A 25,039-nucleotide genomic window follows, 5' to 3' on the forward strand; every position below is an offset into this window, starting at 1 on the left:
GTACTACTGCGTGCTTGCCGTTCCTACCTATCTACCCAAAATAGAAGCAACCCGCGAGTCAGCACCTGCCTCTTTCTCTGTTCATTTCTCCGTCACAACCACTTCTCACTTTCTAATCCTTGCCATCGACGAGATGAGCGGCATACCTATCGTCGACTTCGGCGCGTACCTGCACGGTAAAGCAGAGGATCAGGAGAAGATCGCCAAGGAGATCGACGATGCATTCCATAGTATGGGCTTTGTCTACCTAAAGAACCATGGCGTGAGGAAGGAGCTGGTGGAGGAGTGCTTTGCTTGGTCAAAGAAGTTCTTCGATCTACCGCTTGAGACCAAGATGCTGGCTCCGCATCCGCCGGGTGGCAGTCATCATCGTGGATACTCGGCGCCTGGAGTGGAGAAGGTTAGTCAAGGGGTTTATGATATTAATGAGCTGAACAAGCTGAGGGAGGTTAGTTGCATTCATCTTCGCTCTCCATGGTCTAAGCTAATGAGAGGCAGACGCCTGATTATAAAGAGTCCTTCGAGTCTGGCAACGTGAAAGATGAGGCTCAGCCAAATATCTGGCTTCCAGAAGATAAGCTTCCGGGCTTTCGCGCATTCATGGAGAAGTACTTTGTCGAGTGCGCCAGTCTAATCCACAGCATCCTCGACGCTCTCTCCATTGCTCTCAACGTTCCAGCACCAGGCCTCTCTCCAACCCATTCGCAGTCGCTCTTCCAACTCCGGCTTCTTCACTACCCCTCCATCGACGCCGAACAGCTACGCAACAATGAGCGCAGCAGGATCAACGCGCATTCCGACTTTGGCACGCTCACTTTGCTATTCCAGGACAACGTTGGAGGACTTGAAGTACAGGAACCTGCGAACCCAGGTACTTTCCGTGCTGCAGAGCCCATCGAGGACACTGTGTTGGTCAATATCGGAGATCTCATGGCGAGATGGAGCAACGATCGTTGGACAAGCAGTGTGCATCGTGTTGGCCTACCTCCGGTCCTTCAAAAGGTCACTGAAGACGGCAAACGGAACGACAGGGAGATAGTAGTACCAGATCGCTACTCAATCCCTGTGTTCGCGACACCAAATATGGATACAGTTATCGATGCGTTGCCAGGTTGTTGGGATGAAGAGAAGCCGAAGAAGTACGAGCCTGTAACCGCGTGGGGATACGTACAGATGCGGATGGCTGCGTTGTATGAGTCGTGAATAGCGTGGGATGATCGTTGCCTTTTGTGGGAGAGATGTGTCTTGGTAAACCCTCCTCCAGAGCGACCTGTCGCATGGTGACACGCCGCATGCGGGCCTTTTTACGCGACTGTCGTACAGGACTAGGCAGCAGAGCCGAATTCTCTCACATCCACAATGGTTGCAGTTTTGACTAAGCAGCACAGTACAATTACGTGCCTGTTATCAGCGGTCTGCTGTGGTTCAGATTCAAAGGTGAAAGGTAACCCCGCAACGCGCACGTGAGAACGCGTCTTGCCCAATCCCCTTAGCGCCATCCCCACTTCCCCAGTCAGCGAGCTCGCAGCGACCTGTAGCTTCCTGCCTCACATTGTCTACTCTTTTGCCTCAATTCGCGCGACTTCGGAGTGCCAATAAAGCTTATCACTCACACGTCTGGTGAGCCAGCCTTTCGAGGTAACACCGTCGTTCAAGATGGACATCTATATTCCGAAAGTAAGCTCACAGCAATACCTGAGCTAGTAACCGCTGGGCGCGAATAGGAAAGCAGTCGCTAACCAGATGCCGTAACATTAGGTTCCCAAAGACGCCAATCACGTCCTCTTACGTTACACCCTTCAGGACGCTCTCCACAGCGTCGACGTGTTCGCATTCGACGTTCGAAAGTTTTCCAGTCAACACAATGATTTCGCCATTCTCACTGTACCGAGCGTTAGCAGTGGGAATCGATTTCTGGATATACGCGGTAGTCAGGGCCGACGCCAGGCGCTGCAACCTCTTTATTTTGGAAATCAGCCGCTCGACTTTCGCCAAAGTAACAAGCGTCGGGAAGATCCGCTCCAACTCAAGTCACTCAGAGAGAAGCAAGAGATAGAAGAGGCCAAAAGATTCAAAAGTCCGACGCCTATCGCGAAACTTCAGCGTCCGGGAGGGTCGACGTTGTCTTTCCGTACCCTGATGACAGGCGTCTGGGATTACGATCACCTTGGCAAGCTCGTCTTTGACCAGAAGCTCAAGGACAAAAGGCAAGGTTACATTACGTTCGGCAAGAATGCTCTAGTGGTAGGTATATCCTTCTACATCGAACACGTCAATGTTAGTACGGATGCTTACCCACACAGATTTACCTCCGGGCAGAAACCGCCGAAGCCTTCAACTGGCATTGCAGGATTGATATTGATTATGCTACTATAGAGCACATCGTTCCGTCTCGCGGCAATGGCCAACATGGAACGATAACATTCACCCTCAAGTCTCCACCGAAGTTCTACGACATTCAATCGACTAATGATCTACACTTGTATGCCGGTGAGCAAGCACCGAACGACATCTCTGCCGCATTGTCGAGACTCGGCATCAAGCCGCCAAAACCAGTTCTTCGGCTACAAAGACTATGCAAATTGAGTAAATCTCACGACATGAACTCCGCTTTGTGTATGGTCTACAAGATCGCCTTCTCCGACACCCGAAGCGTTGATCTTGCTTGGACCTTTGTTAAGCCCTTCTTCGCGGGACCTAACACAAAATGGATGAAGACCATGGAGCCCACCGCTTTGACGGGCAGTATTGAACACGAGTATGCAGTCGTCAACAAGATGCTTAGCGACTATGGACCATCCTTTCCGCAGACCTTCACGTTCAATATCCGTTACCAACTGACAGCGCTCATGCTAGAGGGTACAATCGCCCCGTGGAAGATGAAGGAACTGATACCGGTAGTACAAAATGCTGCTGAGAAGCATGGTGCAGAACTCACCGCGAACGCAGTTCGTCTCCTTGGGAAACGGATACCAACGCCTACACCGGGTGTTAAGGCGGCAGATCTTACTTCAAACGCAGTCAGTCGCAGAGGAAAGCGAATACCAACGCCTGCACCAGCTGTTGAAGCGAAAAGCTTCATGATCAAGACCATTAAGCGCATTCTTGATGAAAGCATCGAATGTTGTCAACGTCTTGAAGAGCTTTCCCGGATCTGGGACGTCAAACAGAAGAAGCAAAATCACCTCGCCTTAACATACAAGGCTACGGTCACACCTACCGGTATGTAGACTTCCAATACTGCAAATTGCAACACTAAAGTCATATTTTAGGTATCCTGCTACGCGGCCCTGACTGGGTCGTCTCCAATCGTATATTGAGGAAGTACAAAACCCACGCCCAGTTCTTCATGCGCGTGTTCTTCGCAGATGAAGACGAGCTGCCGGTATTCCATGACCCACGGGCATCGCAAGAGAGAGTCTACGAACGCTTTCGAGGCGTACTTCGAACGGGTATCACGGTCGCCGGACATACATTCCAATTTCTCGGCTTTTCCCATGCGTCACTCCGTACTCATGAAGCTTGGTTTATGGCTCCTTTCAAGGAAGATGATATTGTCGTCCGCGCAAGAGATGTGTAAGTACGTATGATTTGCGTGTGGGACTTGTACTGACTTCATTGAGCATTCGCGATTTGGGTGACTTTTCCCAGATTCGTTGCGCCGCAAAATGCGCGGCGAGGATAGGGCAGGCGTTCTCCGGTAGGGTTCAACTCGGTACGAAACGTATGTGAGATGTGTGCTGACATTGTACCTCGACATCTAGATACAACATTCTCGGTGCCAATCTCGAAAACCGCCTATGTAAACGAAATGAAGGACGACGTCACGAGAAACAACCGCACATTCAGTGACGGCTGCGGAACCTTGTCATTGAGCCTCTTCCAAAAAGTTTGGAACGCCTTCCAGCCGGACCGTAGAGCACTCAGGCCGACGGTGCTACAGATCCGGTTCAGAGGTGCGAAGGGGGTACTATCACTAGATACGACATTGCAAGGTGATCAACTGCACGCCCGAAAGAGTATGACCAAATACGTCGCCAAAGAAGAGTGGAGGGATTTGGAAATCTGTGGAGCTGCCTACAAGCCTCTCAGAGTATATCTGAACCACCAGTTCATCAAGATCCTTGAGGATTTACGTATACCTGCGGAAAACTTCATGGCGGTCCAGGATGAAGCTGTCACAGAACTGAAACTCATGACGGAGCATCCTCTGAATGCAGCCAGCCTTCTCGGTAAGTCCCGGTTTTCTAGCACATGCTGTGCGGCCTGAAAGGATGTTTGGTTCCTCATACTCGGCGGCATCGCCATGAACTGCTTCCCGAACGTATGGTCATATGTGCTAACAAGCCTGCTAGAATACTCCCACTCGGGTGATCTCGCGAGAGTCCCGTCACTGTTTCGGCGAATGAATGAATTGGGTCTATCATTCCACGCGGACAGCTTCCTCACCGACATCGTGGAAGTGGCAGCTATGTCAAGCCTGAGAGATATCAAATATCGCGCGCGTATTCCAATCAAGAACGGCTACCTCCTTTATGGCATCATGGACGAATGGAACATTCTGAAAGAGGGCGAGGTCTACATTCCGCTACAAGATTACGATACGAACGACAAACTGAAGAGAACCATACTCGTTGGCGAGCGAATAGTCATCACGAGAGCCCCTGCGCTACACCCAGGCGATATTCAGGTCGTCAAAGCAGTCGATGTTCCAGAAGGTTCGCCCCTCAGAGCACTGCACAACTGCGTCGTATTCTCACAGCAAGGTCCGCGGGATCTACCATCGAAGCTAAGTGGCGGTGATCTTGATGGAGACTTGTTCCACATCATTCACGACACTCGACTGATTCCGAGAATCGTTTATCAACCCGCCGACTACCCATCCACGCCGGCAAAGGATTTGGGGCGGCCGGTAACTGCCGACGATATCGTTGACTTCTTTATCGAATACATGAACATGGATCGATTGGGACAGATTTCGAACAAACACAAGATTCGCGCTGATAAGGCTCCTTTTGGCACTCTAGATGCAGAGTGCCTGCTTCTTGCCAAGCTCGCATCCGATGCCGTCGACTTTGGAAAATCTGGGATTCCTGCCAAAATGGCTCAGATACCGCCAGGTTCTGATCACATCCGCCCTGACTTCATGGCGCCAGGATCGAACCTCATCGTCAACGACTTGGGCGCTGCTGAACTCGAGGAGCTTGAGGGTGACGAGCTCGACGAAGTGAGTGTGCTAAATGCTGAGAAACCAAGGAGTTCATACTACACAAGCACAAAGGTCCTAGGAGTTCTGTATCGGCGGATCGACGAAAAAACGTTCTTCGATAAGATGAAGAACGCCTACCGAACATCTCACCATCGCCGGGGTGATGAAACGCTGGTACAGAAGCTCAAGCGATATGTGATCCGAGAGACCCGTGGAGTACAATGGGAACACCATTGGGATTTCGCAGAACAACTCCGTGAAGCGTACGAAGAGAACATGTTCGAAATTATGGACACACATCGTCCGTCTCGAGGCTCACGTCTTACCGAGCTTGAGGTGTTTAGTGGTAACATCCTTGGCAAGAAAGATCGTGCACCCTCCCGCTACGTCCGCGAAGCCAACCTCGAGGTTCAAGAACGCTTCAACCGCGATGTCAGCGACATGATCAAGAATATAGTAATGGGTGATGGAGACTGGGACGGCGATGCGGATTCGGAGGCGTTGCCGCGCTCCATTGCGTGCTTCATGGTCGCGCTGGAGACGGATGGCTGGGAGAACTACCGCACGTTGAGGAGCTGGAAGTACGTTGCTGCTGCGGTGTGCTTGGAGCAGTTGTGGAAGTACAACAACGGGTATTTGCGCCGACTTTGAGTAGTGGTGTAGTGCTACGTCTTGTACCGGGCTCACAGTGGAGAGGTGCTCGGTTATCACGACTTCATGAAGATACCGCGCAAAAGATGCGCTGAATATATGGTGGTACCATTAATTTGATGAGTCCAACGTGTGATGCGATGTAATGCGATGCATGGGTGAAGAGTTATGAGGACACCTTCAGGGAGTACTGCGCAGGCCCCTTGGGCGTAAACTACGCCCAAAGACATAAGCGAATCAGCGTTTTGGCACGCACAGAAGCGGCTAGAGGGGCAAATGTTTGCCTCTCGCGTTACAAAAAAAAAGAGAACACGCTTGAGCGCTCTACGATGCTTTCTACGGTTTCCGAACGTGTGTATGTCGTCGCGTCGCATTCCAGCATGCCGCGCAGTCGCGCACGCGTTTTTGAAGTTTCCCACATCAGCCAACTAAAATTCCCAGCCGCAAAACCCAGCCATGCCAGTCCCATCCACGACCCTGCGTCCCCCGACTAGCTGACTGATACCCGGTAAGCCCGGGTGCCATCACCACATGGCACCACGAGCCTACCCCGCATGCCAACCGTTGGTGTTGGCCGCGTGATACTTGCTACCCAAGCCAAACCCCCTCAAAACCATGGTTCCAGGAAATATAGATGCATAATTTGGGCTTTCTCTCATCAAACACACATATCCATCTGCTTACGTCATGTGACGGTAACAGCAACATCTTCGATGGTCTAGTGGTCATGATTTCCGCTTGTCAAATGTTCACGAAGTGTTTACAAGCGCGGGAGACCGGGGTGTATGTGCTACCTATTCTTGAGGGGTGTTTTGAGCTTTGTCTAATCGTGCAAACAGTCGATTCCCCGTCGGAGAGCTTATTAGCTACGCGCCTTTTCTTTTTGTGGAGAGGGGTTGGAATGATGGGGGTGAGAGGTGCGTGGCTTGGGTAACTTTTTGGGTAAAGATGCGGGGTTGGGCGATAGGGTGGATGATCCCGATATCGTTAGGTTATGGTGAAGCTACTACGCTTTTTGCATTGAAGGTACGGCTACAGCCTCGTCTGAGATATGTAGAGATATTTCTGAATGCAAAGGATAAACTGTTACTTCCTGGCCTGAGTGAACAGTATGTCCCCTCAACTTGCCGGGAAACCTGCTCGGGCCATCTTCTTTCCTCGTTGAGCCTTCCGATTATGGTTCGCACTTGAACCCTTGTTGGCTTCCTTGCGTTGCCGTGATATTTGCGTACCTTTGTCGTCAGCAGGACCTGCGACGCTGGCACCACCTCGTCCACCACCTGGGCCGCCACGTCCGCGCCCTCTGCCTCTTCCTCTACCGCTGCCGCCTCTTCCGCCGCGACCTCCTTGCCCATCACCACTGGCTTCGTCGCCAGATCCTGCAGGGCTGTCCCGCCACGCTGTTGATTGAAGCTCTCGCTGCTGACCCTGGAAATTGGAAAACTTCGCTTCGAGCCGCCGCAGTGCGCGAGGATTGCGCCCCATCATGATGGCCCAGCCTTCGATTGCTTCGTCGGTCATACCAGTTTCGCTCTTAAGGGCTGTTCGAGCTTTGCCCCGCCTTGTCTCCGACTCACGACCGAACAGCTCAGGTGTCATGGTGTAGGCGCGGAAAAGGGCTTCTTCATTCTTGTCACCCAAGTCGGCATCTTCGCCAGGTCCGTGCGCGGCAGTGTCGACAGATGCGCCGACGTCTTCTGCATCGTAAGTATCATCCCGCTCGTCGTCATCCGAATCGAAGGCTGCCAGCGCCGCCATGATTGCTGATTTGGCGGGTGCTTTACTGCGGTCGGACAAGATCTCATCGGCAGTCGAATCCTGACCTCTGCGACCAATATGGAATCGCGATGTGTCAACTGCAAGCCTGTCGAATTCGTCGTCATCAAAGACATTGCGTCGTTCTGGGAGGTGTTGGCTAGATCTAGGTGGTGGCATTGGCTGTGACGGTGTCGCCGGTGTGGGCCTAGCACGCATTAGTATGTCTGACTGAAGCTATGATGGCAGAAGCTCAAGTGGAAGTGCTTACAGTTTCTCGCTCCGATCAGCCTCGATTAGGTGTGGCGGTAACGAATCTTCCAAAAGATGTGCGGTAACCTGCTCGATGTCGTCGTTGTACTCATCCAAGCACTTGACAATGAAGCCTGCACCCAGGTCTGGAAAGAGATCCTGGATCTGGCTAATCATACTCATCCGGTGGACGTGTATCTCGCCGGTGAATGCTCCGTGGCCATAGCTATCTTGATCTGCTGCTGCTTTGCCTTTGTCTACCTTTCGTCGAATCAACCTCTTCGGCCGAGCTAGACTAGACTGCCGAAATGCGCTCAACGATGCTGCAGTATTCTTCACTCTTGTTGCTTCCGGAGTAGTAGCTTTTTCTCTTATCTTTTCCAGTAGCGGTGTGTTGGTGACAAGATCAGCAACCAATGTCTTCTTGCCAGGCCCCTTCTTCTGATCTTGCTCCTCACTGGATTTTAGGCTGTACAGGTGATCGGAGAGCAATGAGTAATTCGACTTTGGTCCTTCTAATGCGGCTGTCAGGCCAAGATATGCAGTCGTAACCAGCTTCTTCTGCATTGATTTCGGTACTTGTGGGTATGCGGAGAGCAGAGAGTCAAGGAAGTCGGACCCTGTGAGCATGAACACGCTGGCATCTGACGAGGCTCTGAGAAGAGGTGCGATCCGATCAAGTGTCTTTTCGGCCTCTTCCGGTCGCTTTGATTCCAAGTTCCGGATTAGAGACGTTTTCGCTGTCTGTAACGACTTCTCGATTGCCGCACCCTTTCGCTTCCATGACCCTTGCAAGAGCGTACGGAACTGCTCGCTCTTTGGATACGCATGACAGATGTCAGATAGGGCTGACCAGCTGAGCAATGGAGTGGGTATCTCTTCTTTGGAAAGAATTCTGTGTAATAAAAAGAAAGTCTTCTTTCGTAATGACGCAACTTTAGCTGCTAGCTCATCGTCCAGGGCCAGTTCATGAAAGAAAGACAGGAGAAACTGCGTGAGAGAGCTCTCCTCTTTGGTCGCCTCCGAGAACTTTTGGTCCTCTAATCTCAGATAGAGCTCAGATAGCGAAGCCCACGAATCCAGGTACAACTGCCATTCGTCGGGCAGTATGCTCTTTCTGACTTTTGCGTCTGGGAATGGCGCGAAGTGGGGTAGCGACATCTCTGTTGGTGACGTTGAAAGACGAAATCCAAGGCCGGGCTCAGAGGTACAGTGCACAGTATGTGTAACGCTCGAAGTGTTTAAAAGGTTCAATTTCTGTTGTTTGTCTGCAGTCATGCAGTCATGATGGCTCATGGGCCCGCCTGCCGAGCGATCAAAAGGGAGCGATACCAGTTACGGCACTAGCGTCCGCAATCTTGGCGCGCATCACCCACAGATCGAAAATGCGCATCGCGAAGAACTTAACGACTCCGAACGCCGTCGCAAATTTTAACGCCACCCCAGTCATCACATTACCGCGATCAAGGATCCAGGTCGTGACTGGAATCTAACTCAGAACCTACAACAACACCACACTCCAATCCGACAAGATGTCTTACAACAAGGGCGAGAAGGACTTCGGCGAGGGCCCCAAGATCCACAAGGTACGTCGCCATGTATTCTATGCGCACGAGGCTGTGTACTGACTGCGCGTTCAGATCCGCATCACCCTCACCTCCCGCAACGTCAAGAGCCTCGAGAAGGTCTGCCAGGAGCTCATCGACCGTGCCAAGAACAAGGAGCTCCGCGTCAAGGGCCCCGTCCGCCTGCCCACCAAGCACTTGAAGATCACCACCCGTAAGACTCCTTGCGGTGAGGGTTCCAAGACCTGGGACACCTACGAGATGCGCATCCACAAGCGTAAGTGCATACCACTCCAGACAGTCGACCGGACAGCAGCTAATTGTGGACTTAGGCCTCATCGACCTCCACGCTCCCACCGAGGTTGTCAAGCAGATCATCATCAACATCGAGGCCGGTGTCGAGGTTGAGGTTACCATCGCCGCATAAGGGCTTGGTCCACAAAAAGATTATAAAAGGAGTGTCAACGGTCTGAACAGACGTGTGGCTATGAAACAGCTCTCGAAGCTGGACATACACGAAATGAAATGATTCAGACATGACTGCGCATTGCATTGGGATGTGACTTTGACCGTGAGAGGCTTCTACGGGCTATCAACGACAGCCGTCACAATATGCAGTCCACAGAACAAAGAAGGCATGAGCCAGAGAGCTAAAAGATGCTTGTATGGTCGACCAATACGTGCCACTGACAAAGGCCCACCGACAAGAGTTGCACCCTTCTCGTATGAGAGTCTCATCGTCTGCATGTTCCACAAATCATTTACGTATAAAACGTGTACCCGCCACTCTTTAGCTCAACCACGATATCCCAGCCTTCATCTGTGCCTTTCACAAGCCAGCACTCTCAGGAGGGCCGAGTAGAATTAGACCATCAAGAAGTATAACGCCGAGTGGTAAGTCGTCCCAGCCCATCCTATCGCCCGCTTCGAAGTCTGCCACTATGGATAACAAAAGATTAGAGCTCTGCTTGGGTCATTCGCGCTCAAATTGCACATATTAGACTCACATCTGCTAAACCAAAACGCGATTTGGTGCCGTGGATGTCTTAAACAACCTACTAAACCATGCTCTCTTGCCAGGTCATCTAAAGCGTCCTTCAGCTTCGGACTTCTCATGTTTACACTCACTCCGTCGCCTTGAGGAAAGGTGTCAGGCTTATACATGGCTAGCAAGGCGACCTGGCGGTCTTCCGAGGATGCGAGATAGGTGGGCCTGGCTTCTACAAAAGCTGGGTCGCAACCTTCGTAGAACCATATGTCCCAGTCGCGCATAATACTGTGACATGATTCTTTTAGGTTATGGTCGGTCACAGACATCTTGAACTTGTGTAGACACGTAAGAAGTGGGACACAGCAAGTGCGGGATATATAGTCGTCTGTAAGTTCACGATAGCACGGCGTGCGGTGAACGCATGACTAGGTAGACAAACATTCCCATAGAGTGCGTCAAGGAACTGGAGGTCAGTTGACCCAATATATAGACTTCACGTGAGCCTGTGGATAGATGAATCTATCGCAGTTGAGCTTTGATAAAACGCTTCTCGTCGTACAGCTCGACATGTGCTTCTCTACTTATCCCCAAAGCCGGCTCGGGGCCAATACAAAAACGACAAAGGTTCGTTTGGTTACAACAATTGTGTAGTGCACAAGGAAAAGATGAGAGAGCAGGATAGCTGGAGACAGTCCGATAGTCTGCTGATGTTTTCATAGCTGGCAACAAACTATCAACGGCAACACTGATCGACCAAATATCCACCCCGCCCTAAGGTCCGCATGCCGACTGCCTGTGACAAACAACCACCAATGTATAACACAGTTTGTAACTCTAGGAGTTTACCCTGAATTATTGGGAGTCGCGCCGGCAGCATTTCATACACCATTCACCATAATGAAATCAGTACCGCCCGGTGCATCATCCCATCCCAAATTCTCAGCAACGTGCGCGGTTGAATCGACTAAATGGAACAAAATGCGTTAGACTCATGTCTGGAATATGTAAGCCCAGACTCACATTTGGCAAACCAGAAGACCACTCTATGTCTCCAATCCTTCGCGGCACTGTCCGTGCCCAGTTCACTTGCTAGGCGTCTCAGAGCAGTGTAGAGGTCGTTATTGCGCATGTTCACGTCCTGGAACACTTCTTGCTGGGAAGGTTCCGCTGGCTTCCACATAGCTAACAAGGCTATCTCAAGTTCGCGGGAAGAGATAACGTTAGTCACTTTGTTGGCGATGCAGCAATCAGGGGCACTGTCGGGGAACCAGTCCTCCATTTCGTCCATGAGCTTTAAGCACGCTTCTTTGTGATACTGGTCGGGTGCTTGCATCTTGAAGGGCGGTGGAATTTGATAGAAGTATATATGGTACTGGGTACTGGAGTGGATAGTGTGATAGACTGATAAGTAGAGATGTGTGAGGAGCAGGAGAGAAGGCGCCGAATTTATAGTTTTGATCTATGAGTCTTCACTGACATGCTGTCATATAAAGTTATGACTATATGAGCATCCGCTTCAAGACGCTCCGAGCGACTGCACAAAGGTCTCCAACATGTAACCATGACTGGCTCATGAGTCCTCTTGAGCAGCTGAGGCTCACAGCTGGCTTCAGAGTCACCTGGGTTCTACAATGAATGACAGCTTCGAAGCTTCTACGAACCTTATGCGCGCCCTGAGCTTAGAATCTGGATAATGGTGTCAACTGGGGGAGATATATATCCATAAACCTCACCAAGGGCTGCACGAATGTCATCGGCGAACAGGTGCCCCGGGGGATACGTAGGTACTTGTAAACTGTAGACTTTACCGATGAGTAAGCTGTACTTTTGCACAGACAGTGCTATGAGCCTGTGCTTGGCCATCGTGTAACGTTCTGTCGTCACGCACGTGCAAACATTCTTTGTTCAGCAAGTGCGTCATAACGTTGGAAGCGACATTCCAGTCAACGCACATCATTTTATCTCTTTACCCCGACTTCACTTTGCAGACCACAACGCACTCTCGAGGTTCAGAGAAATCTTCAAATGGTAGCCTGTCAAACTTCAACGCCTTGAGTGTTGGCTTATCGTGATGCCGTGAGACACCCGGAGGCCCACATCACCCTGCGTACCTGCTTATCGAAGGTGTCATAGTAGACCCAGGAGGATGTCGCGTCGTGATACAATAGTAAGTCTCAACGACAAAAACAGGTTTGCAGACTTCAGTATTATCACCATGTACAGACATCAAGACGTTGAGGTGTCCAGGTGACTACCAAGACCTCACAAACATCACATATCATAAGTACCTAGTAATTATCAAACCAGTTTTACTATCGTTGCTACTCAGCTAGCTATGAACTTTGATGACCACTTGTCATATCTCCGTGAATCCTTCCCATATTATAGTACATGCATCATGAAAAAAGTGAAAAGTGAAGAGAAACCATGAAGAACTACCAAATTCTCTTAACCGGTGCCATTGCCGTTGCCGTTGGTGTTGCCGTTGGTGTTGCCATTGCCGTTGCTGTTGACAGGCGTGTTGGTTGGGGCAGGGGGTGAGGTAGGGGGGTTTGCTGGAGGAACCCTCGGGAACACGCGACGCTCGATATAGCGGATGGTGTTGTTCGGTCCGAGGGCGAAGAGGGGTTGAGGAGGGGTGTCAGACATGATGGCTAGACAGTCGAGAGACTTGTGCTAGTTTAGTGTTTTCGGTTTGAAAGTTGACGGATCAGGTGCGAGCCCTTGTGCCACCAGGTCTTGAGGCGGTCGATGATGCGGTGTTTGCGGTAGTCAACTGCTCTCATGCCCTCCGCGTCACGGAAGGTATGGCGGTTGGCGGTGGTAGATGACGTGAAAGCTTGAGCTTCACCGGCACGATCTTGGAGGAGTGAGGTGGTTGACTGCTTGGTCGACTCGGGCGAGGCGAGGTCTTGTGCGTTGGTCTTGCTTCGACCAGCTCGAGTGTTTGATTGGCTGTCAAGCGTAGCTTTGCGAGTTGACGAAAAGCGCTTGCGGAGCGAGAGCCTAGTCTTGCGTGTGGTGTCGTAGTGCTCGTCGTCAGAAGTGTCAGAGGCTGACAGGTGGTCGCGGAAGATAGCTGTAGGAGGTGACAGGGCAGAGGTGGGGTAGCGTTCACCGACTGCGTGTGGCTGGTCGCTGTTGCGCCCAAAGGTGCTGAAGCGGTGATGACGCGCGTGTGCGGTGCTATCGGCCGGTGATCCGAACGGGGAAGCTGTGGCTGTCTGCGCTGTCGAGAAGGAGCTTGTGGTAGACGCGTCAGAGAGTCTGTTGCGGAGGTGGGAAGGGCCTGGGTGAGGAGAGTGTCTCGCAGCAGCTGGACGAGGAAGGGAGATGTCAATAGCGGGGTTTGTTGACGTCGCCCAGGGATAATTCTTGTCTGAATTCCAGGGACGCGTCTCGGTTACTGTGGGCGTAGAAACAAACGACCTGAGAGACCTTCTTACGGAAAGAGCGGACTCCCCTGAGATGCGAAGCTCTTGAGGGCCGACGGTGTGAGAGCGCGGACGGAGAACAGCTGGTGATGGGACTCGCAGCTCTGAGAGCGGAGTCGTCTTGTTGTGTGTTGGTGTGCTCGGTGCGTCGTCGTCCTTGGGGGAGCTGCCTGTATTTGAGTCTGCCTCGCTAGCGCCGTTTACACCAACTCCATCGTCGGGACGGCCTGGACTGCCACATCCCCTCTCCTTGCTTGTGATCTCATCATACAGATCGTCCTCGATAACAACCATGTGCGAGACGCCACGCATGGGGCGAAGTCGAGCAGATGAGCGTTTCTGCGTCGGATGGATCTCGTGGATCTCCTCCAATGCGTGCTTCTCCATCTCCTCCTCAATCGGAAACTCGGCTGGCTCACCGCACTTGTAGTATTCCCTCAACGACGGGAAGATCTCTGAGAGGCGCTGGGTAAGCCCCCCGACAGAAGGTATAGTCAGCCGCTCAATCTCTGCCATGAGCTCCGGTGAACGAGCACGGTGCATCGCGAACAAGTTCAACACGGCGGTAGGCTGCATTGACAACCCTGAGCGCTCTGCTTCATTCAATTCGGCGAGAGAAAGGCGCAGGTCCGTGACATCACCGGCTGATGCAGGCCGTGGACTACCTCTGCTCACCCTCTGCGACGCATTGGGCACCTCTTCCATTGACCTTGAGTAGCGAAGGCCAAGGTCCTCGGTCAGACCATCGAACAGATTCATCCGACTAAACCGCATCGAAGGCAAACCGTGTGCCTGTCCGAGCGCGCTACCCACGTTGCTGCCAACAGCACTCCGACGATGCGACGCTCTAGACGACCTTCCCGAGAAGTTGATCGGTTCCTCTCCCGAAGCCCTGACCCCCGACGGCGCGCCGAACGGAAAGCGGCAACTCGAGCTCTTCAGATTGCTGGCACTCGTGTTGAGGCTCGAGTCCTCATGCGACTCCTCCTTCAGGTCAGGCAGATAACGCGCAGGGCCAGGATACCTATATCCGGATAATCTGAGGTCCGTCGTAGTATTCTCTTGGATGTTGGACAAAGGACCCGATCCCAAAGAATTCAAAAGATTTCCAACACCGCTCAGAGGGCGTAGCGACACCTGCTGGAGGCCACCACCGTGGGAGGAAGGCCTATATCCATTCCAATCGAGGTGTGTCGTAGTCTGGCTGTCACGATGGCCAGGCTCTTGGGCTACCGGAAGTCCATCCGCGGAGTCTACACATGAGCCTGAGGAGGTGTCATGGATCGAGTACACAGAGGAGGGCTCCAAAATCGCAGGAACCGGGCTGTCGATTGGTTGCGCAACAGGAGCCGGGCTACTACCGGGCATCTTGGATGGGTTGCAAGCTTTCGGAGTGTCGAAGCTGATAGCTCGCGTCTTCGCAACAGGTACACCTTTTGGCCTGGTCGACGGCGCTTGCGGCGTCTTCTTTACCTCCATGGCGGGTGGCGGTGAGCTGGTCATCTCATTGAGACTGATAACGCCGTCCGTGTCTTGACTCGAACTGGAAGCAGATGTGACCGTCTCATCTGACTTCGGTAGCTCCTCTTGGTCAGTATACTTCCGAGACCTGGCAAAGCGCAACGGTAGTGGACGCATCAAGAACGAGACTGCGGCGTGCACACGTTGGGCCTCCTTGGAAGTGCTTGACTCTCGGGGCGGTACCGCTGGCCCCTGGTGCGTAGTGCCCAGCGTGGATGACGAACCAGATACCGATATCGAGCCTTGCTTCATGCTCTGCTTGGAGCTAGTCCGCAATTTGCTCGCTACGATAGAAAAGCTGGATTCTCGACGCGGTATAGGAGGCTGTTTGCGAAGCATAGCAGAAGAGGGCTTGGACAAGGGTGCCTCCACAATCGTCCTGCCCTGATTCAAGACCACCGTTCCTAGGTTGGACGTTTGGAGTCGAGGCGGAGCTGCGAAACTAGCACGGATAGGGTGCACACCAGTCGCAAAAGAGTGAGTGTCTGCTTCCTTCGATACCGTATCTCGCTGCGGCGCAAAGTCAATGGCGGATGTGGAAGACGCTTTGATGTCTTCTTTCCCTGGCTCGAATGGTATCAAGCCTGAAGAGACATCTGGCAGATCGGTACAAGACTTGAAGGACAGCTCATCGGACGACCCTTGTGCATGGCTACTTCTGGATCGAAGGGCAAGAGGCAGCGGCTTCATGTCATTTTCTGTTGAAGCATCTGTGTGCTCCTCATACCTGCTCTCGTTGGCCATCTCGGTTCGTACCAAAGCGTCGGTCTCGTTCTTATAATCAGATCCCTGATATCCTGCAAGAACATCCGACATACCATCGCCGGTACTATTACCAGGACTGAGAGACATGTTCGTGGTAGCATGAATTTTGACACCGGGCTCGTTTTGGAAGCCACCGCTATTGGCCGTTGGTATGGAATGCTGGACTGCGAATTCAAGAGTGGACGAGTCGAGGATGCTAGATCCAGTCTGCGATAAGATACTGTGGCGGTTTTCTCCGCGGTCTGCCGAATGCAATACGGCCCCACGAGGTATATCAGATACAAAGTATTTCTTAACAGGTATATCACACGAATGGGTGACCTCATTGGTCTTCGACAGCGGCAGAGGCCCCGGAGTCAGCGACCTTGGTGTCAGCGACCGTGTTGTCAGCGACTTTGTCGGCGACTGCGGTGTCGGAGACGTCGTCAGTGATTGCGGTGTCGGGGACTTTGGCCTTGATAGTGGTATCGGAGACTTTGGCCTTGATTGTAGTGTTGGAGACTTTGGCCTTGAGGGTTGTGTCGGAGACCTTGGAACGGGGGACTTTCTTGACGGAGATGGAGGCTTGCTCGGGAGCGAGGGAGATGGCCCCGAAGAGGTTACTAACTCCATCGAAGACTGGATATCGCCCGTCGTTGAAGCCTCCAGACCTCTTAGGATCAAATTCCTTGTGATGCGGTGAGCTACGGGGGACGCTGGGAGTTCCGCAATGTCGCTTTCGCGAATGCTTCCGGGCTTTGCGCTCGGCTTCGCGTTCGCGTTCGAGATCGGAATCGAGGTCTTTTCGCAAGTTCTCACGGTAATGGTAGCGATGTTGTCTAGGTGGGGAGACACGACCTCCATCGACATTGGTCGTGCCTCTTGTCCTAAAAAAGAATCACTCTTCAATGTCGCCCCAGCCTGACGAGACTGCTCGACAGTGGTTATCTTTCGGTCTATGAAGCCGTCGGGATCAGCATCCGTCCCTGGGTCCGCAGACGCCACAGGTCCGAGCTGGTCACTCGTGTTGTAGTATGGTACTGAAGGATACTCTTCCTGAATAACAAGGCGGTTCGGGTTGGCGGCTTTGAAGACCTTGTTTCTATCGAGGTTTCGGTGCACTTCCATGGAGCTACCATCTTTCGGAGTTGATGGCATTGTCATGTCGGACGATGGCGGCTCTGATTCGGTACGCAAGTTTGTGTTAAAACTGGACATGGAAGCAGGCGCAGACCTCTTGAGACGAGCTTGTTCAGCAGCGATCCGTTGGCGGTGATCGGCTGGTAAAGGTGGCTGATGTTCATCCTGACGCCTGCGCTCTCTTCGATCTTCTGAACGAGGCTCGCGCGCGGAGTTGCCTGTCATCCTGCGAGACACGAGTTGTCCGAAAGCCGCGTGGTAGGGAGGAAAGTCGTCGTCTTCCACGGGGGGGTCTTCAAGGCTCATCGTCGACCGAGAAGCTGGATTCTTGGTCCTCATCTGCCCGGGGCCCTGTCGGGTGTTGAAGCCTCGTTGGTCTTGTCCTTGTCCAGCATGCTGCTGCCGATACGTATGATTTGTGTATCCTGGGTTGCCGTAGCCTTGTGCGTGGCCAGCATAGGGCAGTCGCTGACCGTCGTAGCTCCGCGGCCCTTGGAAGTGTACTCCGCTGTCGTCGCTCAGGGCGGACTGGACCGATCGCGAGTATGGAACAGGCTGCCTGGAACCACCCCCGGCGGGGTGTGCATAGTATGGGCTTGGGTTCGAAGATCGGGACGCTGGCCGAGGGCGCAAGCTGGGAATAGACCTGTTGCTGGAGAGGCCGTACGCTGGGGGCTGTACGGTATTCGTCATCGAGTGCGAGCGATGCGCGTCCCTGTCGCGGTTGTCTCTTCGGTTGTTGAAAGGCGATGATCCGGTGGCGTTCATCATCGTTGGAGACAGCGTGTCGGCATTATACACGGGCCCATGGTGTTGCATTGGCTGGCGCGGTGCAGAAGACGAGGAGGGGTAGGAACGGAAGTGCTGCTTGCTGCCCCGACTGGAAGTGTTGGACGTGGAAGAAACTTGCGACATCCTGCTGGTCGCGCGCGAACGCAGCGGACGTGGTGCGTTGCTCATGGCAGACAAGTCGTCGAACTTAGGACGGCCGATGCTAACGTCGCCTATCTCGGTCTCGGTGCGGAGCATGGACGTGACGCCGCGGTTCAGAGGTTGAAGGTCTGCACTGGGTGCCCGCGATACGGGTTTACCTGATGCTCGGCTCATGGCAGAGACGTTGGAGGCTCGCGAGTTGCGGCCGCCGCCGTTGGGATCCTGATCGAAAAGCGGCATACTGCTGTCGGCTGCGAAAGTCGCTGCGAGGAGAGCAAGCAAAGGTTGCACGCAGGGCGTGAGCGAAGCTGCTGCGGTGGTGGCTCTCCTGATTGCGGCGCTGCCAAAAGATGTGGTAGTTATTGGTATAACCAAAAAGAAGAAGCGATACTGCACAAGGCGGCGAGTATCCAAGAAAGACAAAAGCGGGTGACCTTTACACAACCCTCGCCAACATCTCCGCCAAAAGGAGAAAGCTGTCGAGTGTGGTGCTGTTGTGGGTGGGGGCAAGGTAGAGGAGACGGAGGGAGCTCGGCGGAGACGTTGTTTTGATAGCGAGACTCGCGCCTCCTTCACGTCCATTACGGCAAAGGCTACCCCTACCCCGCCAGCATCTCGCAGAGGAAGGCAGAGACATCAGACACAGAAGGAATACAGAGACGATACAGAAAGGGTCAGTAGCAGAGATGCATACGAGAATGGTCCCTACCTACTTGTGCGTACAGCTTTCCCATACCTACCCCTACGGCGGGCCTACCACCCGTGGCGCCAAACCGGCAGCCAACAGCCAGCAGCTCTTCGCTTCTCCTTCTCGCACCCCAGCTGCCCACCATGCGCAGGATAGCGCAGCATCCAACAGCGACCCGCTCCGAAACTGCCCCCAGCAAGCACACCAGACCACCGCATCACCGACGTCCTCCGCACGACGCCGCCTTCTGCCGCGATGACGTCCGCACACGAAGTTAAAGACATTACACGTTGCTCGTTACCGCGTTACATCTACCAGGGCGAAAATATATACATGCGAAAGCCCCAGGAAGCCATCGAGAACGCTGGGCAGAACCACGGCAAAGACTATGAGATTTGGATTGCGTAATACACAGAAACGCAAAGTCAAAGGGGTATATAGCCTTGCAACGCCAGACAAGAGGACCAAGGACGGGACAAGGGATAACAAAGATCAAACTAGAGGGTATCACTCGGCGATAGGACCTATATCGCCAGATTTCTTCTTGGTGAATAGCCGTTTGAGAGATGAGAAGCTACTTCGCTTGGAAAGTCGCTTAGTCGAGACATCTGAGAACGTGGACAGAGAGGTTGGTGGCCGGCTTGGCATGTCCGCAGCCTTAGGGGTTTGCTCAGGACGATTGAACGTAGGAGAGCTGGCACCTAGTCGACTCGACATGGAACCTTTCGGCGTGCTCAAGTTTCGACTAGGGAAAAGACCAAATTGGGCAGTTTGTCGCGAGGACATGGAGGACACGGAGCGTGGCGATGCGTAGCCCGGTGACACGGCTGAGGCGCCCGACACAGAACAATATGCCGAATCTTTGCCCGTCAAAGGCGGACTGTATTCTCCGTTTTGTGGTTTCGCCGACATGCGTTTCGGTGCTGATGCGCTTTCCTCTGCAGATAGGTTAGATGGCGAAGACACTTTATGCTGGTGCCCCGGAACATGTGTTGCACGACTAGACTCTGCATGCGGTGTCGCTCCGTCACGTTGCTCGTCGTTGCGCCAGGCATCATGGTAGTACCCGGACTGACTTGCCTGACGTCGTACATCGACGTCTGTGTTGGAAACGGCAGATGCAGAAGACGAGTCTTCGCTCCGTTTGGGCGTCTCTGTGGTGGAATCGGATGCGTTTGTGATCTCGGGCTGCTGCTGCTGCTGCTGTTGATGCTGTTGCTGCTGCGGCCTCGCTCGTAAAGTCGAATGTCGCTGGGGTGTGCCAAAGCTGGCAGGCGTCTCCCTACCAGATGATGATGCGCTCATGAATGGCGGACGTTCGGGCGGGGGGGTTGGAAGAGGTTTGTTGTTGGCAAAGTTTCGAAATGGGCGTGCCTCGCGCGAATTGGACGAATTTCGTGAAGATGTACGTGTCGCAATCTAGGGCTGTTAGCGAAGCTCCAGCTGAGAACATAGCCCACGAAGCGGGTTCGAAGCGGCTTTTGGCAGCGAACATACCAAACTTCGGCGACTTGCAGCGCCACACCGCTTCTCGATCTCATTGCAATAGCTGCTGACCTGTACGAGCACAACGCCCAGCCTTTCAGCCTTTGCTACGAGGCTTTGCAAGAATTGCGACCAGCCTCCGGTGTTGCCACACATGGCTGAATATATGCGCCCAATATCCTCATTGCGGTATGTCCATTCGTCTCCCACATCGCCTAGGTAGAGATCGAGCTCCTGGTTGGCTTCGCGAAATACGTTGATGTCGATCAGGTAGTCGTTGAGCAGTTGCGACATGCGCCCAATGGTGCGTTCGATTACGACGTTGCCGTCGAGGAGTTGGGCGCGGTATGAGCGGTCTTCGAGGAGGCGATCGAATTCGTTTACGTGTTCCATGGGCACCTTTAGACATTTATGCCGGAACAGCATGTCCTTCATGCTGCTTTCAAGGTCTTCATTCGCCCGCTGCAGAAAACTGTCGAGCTCATTGACATGCTTGAGCAATATGTCAGCGACATCGGCGACGGACTTTTCCAGATGCTGATGCAGCAGGTGGACACCAAAGATGATCTGCGCGACGGTCTTTGTCAGGGGGTGAAATTTGCCCTTTGCGTTGCTCCTCCAGTGGCAGTTGTATGTGAAGTTCCACGAGGGCTCAGAGGCATTCTCCTCTCTGCACAGCATTTGCTGTCGCGTCTTAACGCTCTTCTTGGGAATGGCGAAGGGAACGTGCCCCGTTTCGCCAGTGGCGTCGAGCATCGACTCCTCAAAGGGCGCCTGCATAGAGGAGAGAGGGTGTATGGGAAAGGTGGCCGTCATGATGCGTTTGTCTCGCTCGTCTTGCCATTCGTAGGAGTCGCGGTTGTCGAAGCTGCGACGGCCCCTCTGCGATAAGCGTCGAAAAGGAACCATGGCGAGCAGCGAGTGGATGCTACTCCAGCTCGGATTATGGTGCTACAGAAGCCAAAGCCAATGCAAGCCCAAACTCGCAGTTCAAGGATATGGGCTGTGCATAAGCACGAAACACTGGGTTGTCGAGGCCGGGGCGCTGGAGGGTGTATCGTCGTCGGGCCTTCTTAAAGACGCATGGTGCAGGATGGCATTGTGTGTGCAGAGTCTACGCCGCAGGGGATGGAAATGTTGAAGGTGCCGGAGATGGCGGAAGGAAGACTGGACACGGTCCCAAGGTTCAAGGACCCCTTCGGTTCGTCAGTCATCAGGTCACAGGTCACAGATCAGCCTGGGATCTGGCACAGAGACGGGGGGTTTCTGGTCGCCAGGAGGTCTGCAGGTAGTGCAGGAGGCTTGCCCGCAAGCAGGCTGGCGGATGCCTTAGTGCCCGAGACGGTTGGTATCCAGAGGCAGGGCGGGGAAGCCATGGCTACTCTCCACCATACAGCCTTCACGACTAGGAGCAGACGGGCAAGCCTCAAACAAGAATAAACTTTGGCAGTGCCTATCCCCAGCGGCGCCCTTCACTACAGATATCCGTTTTCTAGACCGCCCGCGGCCTTTAGCTGGCTGCAACGTGTCGAGCAGGTGATTTGGCGATTTGGCATTTTGGCCATGGCCTCCTCACTGTGTGCGCTAGAAGACGCATTGCAGCCGCCAGCAACACACCTAGGGACGCCCCCAAGCATTCCTATGGCTGCCCTGAGCGACGATCCCGCCATGTCGCCGTTTTCCAACTCGGTCAGGTCAAGTGCCGAGGCTTATCATATCCCGATTGATGTTTTAGCTGCCAAATGGCGCAACGCATAGCAGACGTCATGGATGGGCTCCAACGTGAGTTTACCAAGCGCCACGGTTCCTGGCCGATCTCCGCGGGAAGCTATGGATCCCAAGCTTTGGGATGCACGCGCATAACTACAAACTTGTGCTTGTGCCTGGCAAGCATATTACGGGTCACGAGCATCCAATCACAGGGCACGCGATCGGCAAGCTTCACCCAGCGACCATCACTTCTTCCATCTACCAACCCGTGCAACATGCTTCTGGCGCTGGGCTAGAGAGCGGCTGGTAGCCACCAACAATAGAAAGTTTGATCAAGATGCAGACCAACGTTACAAGAAACAACGGCGCGAACTACACTCTTGCAACGCTACAGTAGCAAACCACGAAACTCGTGTCCTCCCATCCCGTCGCCGCAACCCGAACCCGACGAACAAGATGTAGCTGTGCCGGACATTATACGCCGCGAAATGCGACTCGTCCCGGATCGGATCAGATGGGTCTGAAGACTGCAGAACGATCCGCGCACACATACGCGATGGGCAGGACAATACTGGCGGAAGTCGTCAGCGGCTTTTCTTGCCGACAGCGCCAGGACCAGATGCTGCGCGAGTCGTACAAGCCTGCAGGAATGTCAACTCGGAGTGTGAGCAAAGTCAAAGTCATCAAACTACACGCGCAGATTGGGCAATTGGAGACGCCAGACTCGTTACTTTTTGAGTTGTTGCCATCCACGCGCGATACTGGCAGCGCAGAGTCGAGACGACGCCGGTTGAGGTCAGACAATACGAGGGCATACAAGTCCCATCACCCAGCATCGCTTTGGATCTATGAATGGGGTTCTCTTACAACTATATTGACATGGGTTATAGCATCGGAAGCCGAGTAATATCGAGCGATCATAACGCCTCCACCCACGCCTATGTCCGATTACCAGCCCCTCCATCGGGCCCAGACATCCACGACCGTATCTCCACCCGCGTCCGAGTCGACCACAAGATACCACCCGAACCCAGCGCCAGCCACACAAGCATGGTTTGGCCAAACCATAACCTTATCCCCGATCGTCAACTCGTTACATTCGCTCCTATCGCCCTCCCAGGTCAAGATACCATGCTCTTGGCTGATGCGTCCAACGATCCATCCCGTCTTTCCCTCTCGCTCGTCGTATATGTGCTTAGCGGAAGCATTGCCTAGTGCAGGCGTGACAATACCCCATCCCGGGTAGGACTTGCAAGGTTCGCGACCCATCGCTAGAGAGCCAGCGGATACTAGAGCTTCAGGCTTCGATCGCTCATTGTATACACTTGTTACTTCGAGCAACATCCGGATACCAATGTTAGGTTTGGAGAGAGGCTGGAAGGATGACGTGGCTCCGCTAGATGAAGTCGATGGCCTAGCATGTGTCGCGACTTGTTGGCAGTCTAGCAACGGGTATACCCCTGCATGCAGCTCAACAACGTGATCTTTCTGCAGACGTTGGAGTACGTCTTGGAACTCCTGGACCTTGGGGCTGGAGCTGGACAACATATTCTGTGCTGCTGTCGCTGTGGGTGTTGCGCCTACACTCAGTACCAACTTTCCGTCAAAGCTCTCGGGAACAGCCTTGATTGCTGTTTCTAGACCGACCAGTTCCTCGATGAGACCGTTCGCGGCATCGTCTTCTGAAGATCCACCGTACGAGTGTCCGAAGTGCGAGTAGAAGCCTTGCAAGAAGCATCCAGATGTTGGCTCTTGGCTCTTCTCTACTACCGTCTTGACAAGTGATGGGAAACCCGGAGATGAAGTCTTGATGCCAGCACGCTCGTAGCCCGTGTCGATTTTGATGAAAACTCCTATCTCCAGCTCCGTATCAGAGGCAGCGAGTCGCTCGTGGAACTTGAGAAAAGCCGCCTCGTTGTCGATGATGACACTGACCGATCTCGGCTGCAATTTTGAGGCCAGAGAAATGAGGCGCGGAATTCCAGATTGAGGGACCGGTACGCCGTAAAGTACCTTGAGAGCAAACGTCAGTGATGCTTTTTTGATGGTGATATTTGGGACATACACTGGCTTCCCTTCCCACCCCCTGCGCATAGCACAAGTACGGCAACAAGTTCTCCGCCTCCGCAATTGTACTAACGATGAAATTCGCTGGTTGGCTCTGCTCTGCGCCTACTTGCATCTGCGAAAGCTCAAGCGTCTTGTGGCTCTTGACGTGGGCGCGGAACCCTACTTTGAGCTCCGCACAGATGTTGAGCATCGCATCGCAGTTTCGTCGTATAATGGCGCGGTCCAGCACGATGGCTGGCGTGGGGAGGTCTTCGAGCTTTTGGCCCAAGAACTGTGATAGTAGAGAGGCCCGTGAAGGGAGTGGGTATAAGGGGAGCGGGTTGATGTCCGCCATCTTGAAACTTGAGGTGGTGTTCAGCGTTTAAAATGCGAGAGCGAGGTGGTCGGTGTTGATGTTGCTACTCTTTTGATTAAGCTGTCGAAGCGCTTTATATATCTTCTACCAACACCGTCGCATAGATTTTCCAGATCAGGCATCCAGTCGTGAGTCAATCTCTTCCTTCTGGGCGCAAGACCAGATAGAATCTTTGCCTGAGTTTGTTGTGGTGATGCTTATCGGCCGCAGGCGTTAGCCGCCGGAGAAAGAATGTGCGGTGCGGATCGGCCGCGCAGCTTCGTCGAACAAGAGCACGGTCTTGCAAGGCCGCGGATGGTCAGAGGGTGAGCTGAATAGTATTCTGGGGGTAATGAAATCTACTATCGTCGCGATGCTATCTCGAACGGGTTCGACGCGCAATAAGCTGGGGGTAATAGCTTGACGTTGGGTGCGGATCCCGGCGTTAGTACGGAGTGGGGTGCTGCATCGCGACGGGCCCGATAGACAAGCGACTGATAGGCGACAACACACATGTTCATTGAGGACAGACAGATTGAATTGATGGGGTGATACGA

The 25,039-nt window shown here is 53.3% G+C and overlaps 6 protein-coding genes across 6 annotated transcripts; 3 read left to right on the forward strand and 3 right to left on the reverse strand.

Moving 5' to 3' along the window:
• Positions 1-133: 133 nt before the first annotated feature.
• On the forward strand, positions 134-1,203 carry J4E92_004402 (uncharacterized protein; the record flags this gene model as incomplete). The annotated part of the gene is made up of 2 exons (XM_051495792.1): positions 134-448; positions 499-1,203. The coding sequence occupies 2 exons, from the start codon at positions 134-136 to the stop codon at positions 1,201-1,203; spliced, it is 1,020 nt and encodes a 339-aa protein (XP_051353632.1).
• Positions 1,204-2,139: 936 nt separating this feature from the next.
• J4E92_004403 (uncharacterized protein) lies at positions 2,140-5,860 on the forward strand (the record flags this gene model as incomplete). The annotated part of the gene is made up of 6 exons (XM_051495793.1): positions 2,140-2,244; positions 2,304-3,222; positions 3,273-3,385; positions 3,652-3,715; positions 3,765-4,232; positions 4,356-5,860. The coding sequence occupies 6 exons, from the start codon at positions 2,140-2,142 to the stop codon at positions 5,858-5,860; spliced, it is 3,174 nt and encodes a 1,057-aa protein (XP_051353633.1).
• Positions 5,861-6,979: 1,119 nt separating this feature from the next.
• Positions 6,980-9,028, reverse strand: J4E92_004404 (uncharacterized protein; the record flags this gene model as incomplete). The annotated part of the gene is made up of 2 exons (XM_051495794.1): positions 6,980-7,823; positions 7,887-9,028. 2 exons carry the CDS (start codon positions 9,026-9,028, stop codon positions 6,980-6,982), a joined length of 1,986 nt encoding a protein of 661 aa, XP_051353634.1.
• Positions 9,029-9,399: 371 nt separating this feature from the next.
• On the forward strand, positions 9,400-9,859 carry RPS20 (40S ribosomal protein S20; the record flags this gene model as incomplete). The annotated part of the gene is made up of 3 exons (XM_051495795.1): positions 9,400-9,453; positions 9,508-9,709; positions 9,765-9,859. 3 exons carry the CDS (start codon positions 9,400-9,402, stop codon positions 9,857-9,859), a joined length of 351 nt encoding a protein of 116 aa, XP_051353635.1.
• Positions 9,860-13,104: 3,245 nt separating this feature from the next.
• J4E92_004406 (uncharacterized protein) lies at positions 13,105-21,277 on the reverse strand (the record flags this gene model as incomplete). Its single annotated transcript, XM_051495796.1, has 4 exons — positions 13,105-16,339; positions 16,751-18,458; positions 19,960-20,086; positions 20,381-21,277. 4 exons carry the CDS (start codon positions 21,275-21,277, stop codon positions 13,105-13,107), a joined length of 5,967 nt encoding a protein of 1,988 aa, XP_051353636.1.
• Positions 21,278-23,026: 1,749 nt separating this feature from the next.
• Positions 23,027-24,482, reverse strand: J4E92_004407 (uncharacterized protein; the record flags this gene model as incomplete). The annotated part of the gene is made up of 2 exons (XM_051495797.1): positions 23,027-24,091; positions 24,144-24,482. 2 exons carry the CDS (start codon positions 24,480-24,482, stop codon positions 23,027-23,029), a joined length of 1,404 nt encoding a protein of 467 aa, XP_051353637.1.
• Between the last annotated feature and the right edge of the window lie 557 nt (positions 24,483-25,039).

Source organism: Alternaria infectoria (assembly GCF_024043175.1).
Source record: "Alternaria infectoria strain BMP 0036 chromosome Unknown scaffold_6, whole genome shotgun sequence".
In the NCBI taxonomy this organism is placed as follows: Eukaryota; Fungi; Ascomycota; class Dothideomycetes; order Pleosporales; family Pleosporaceae; genus Alternaria; species Alternaria infectoria.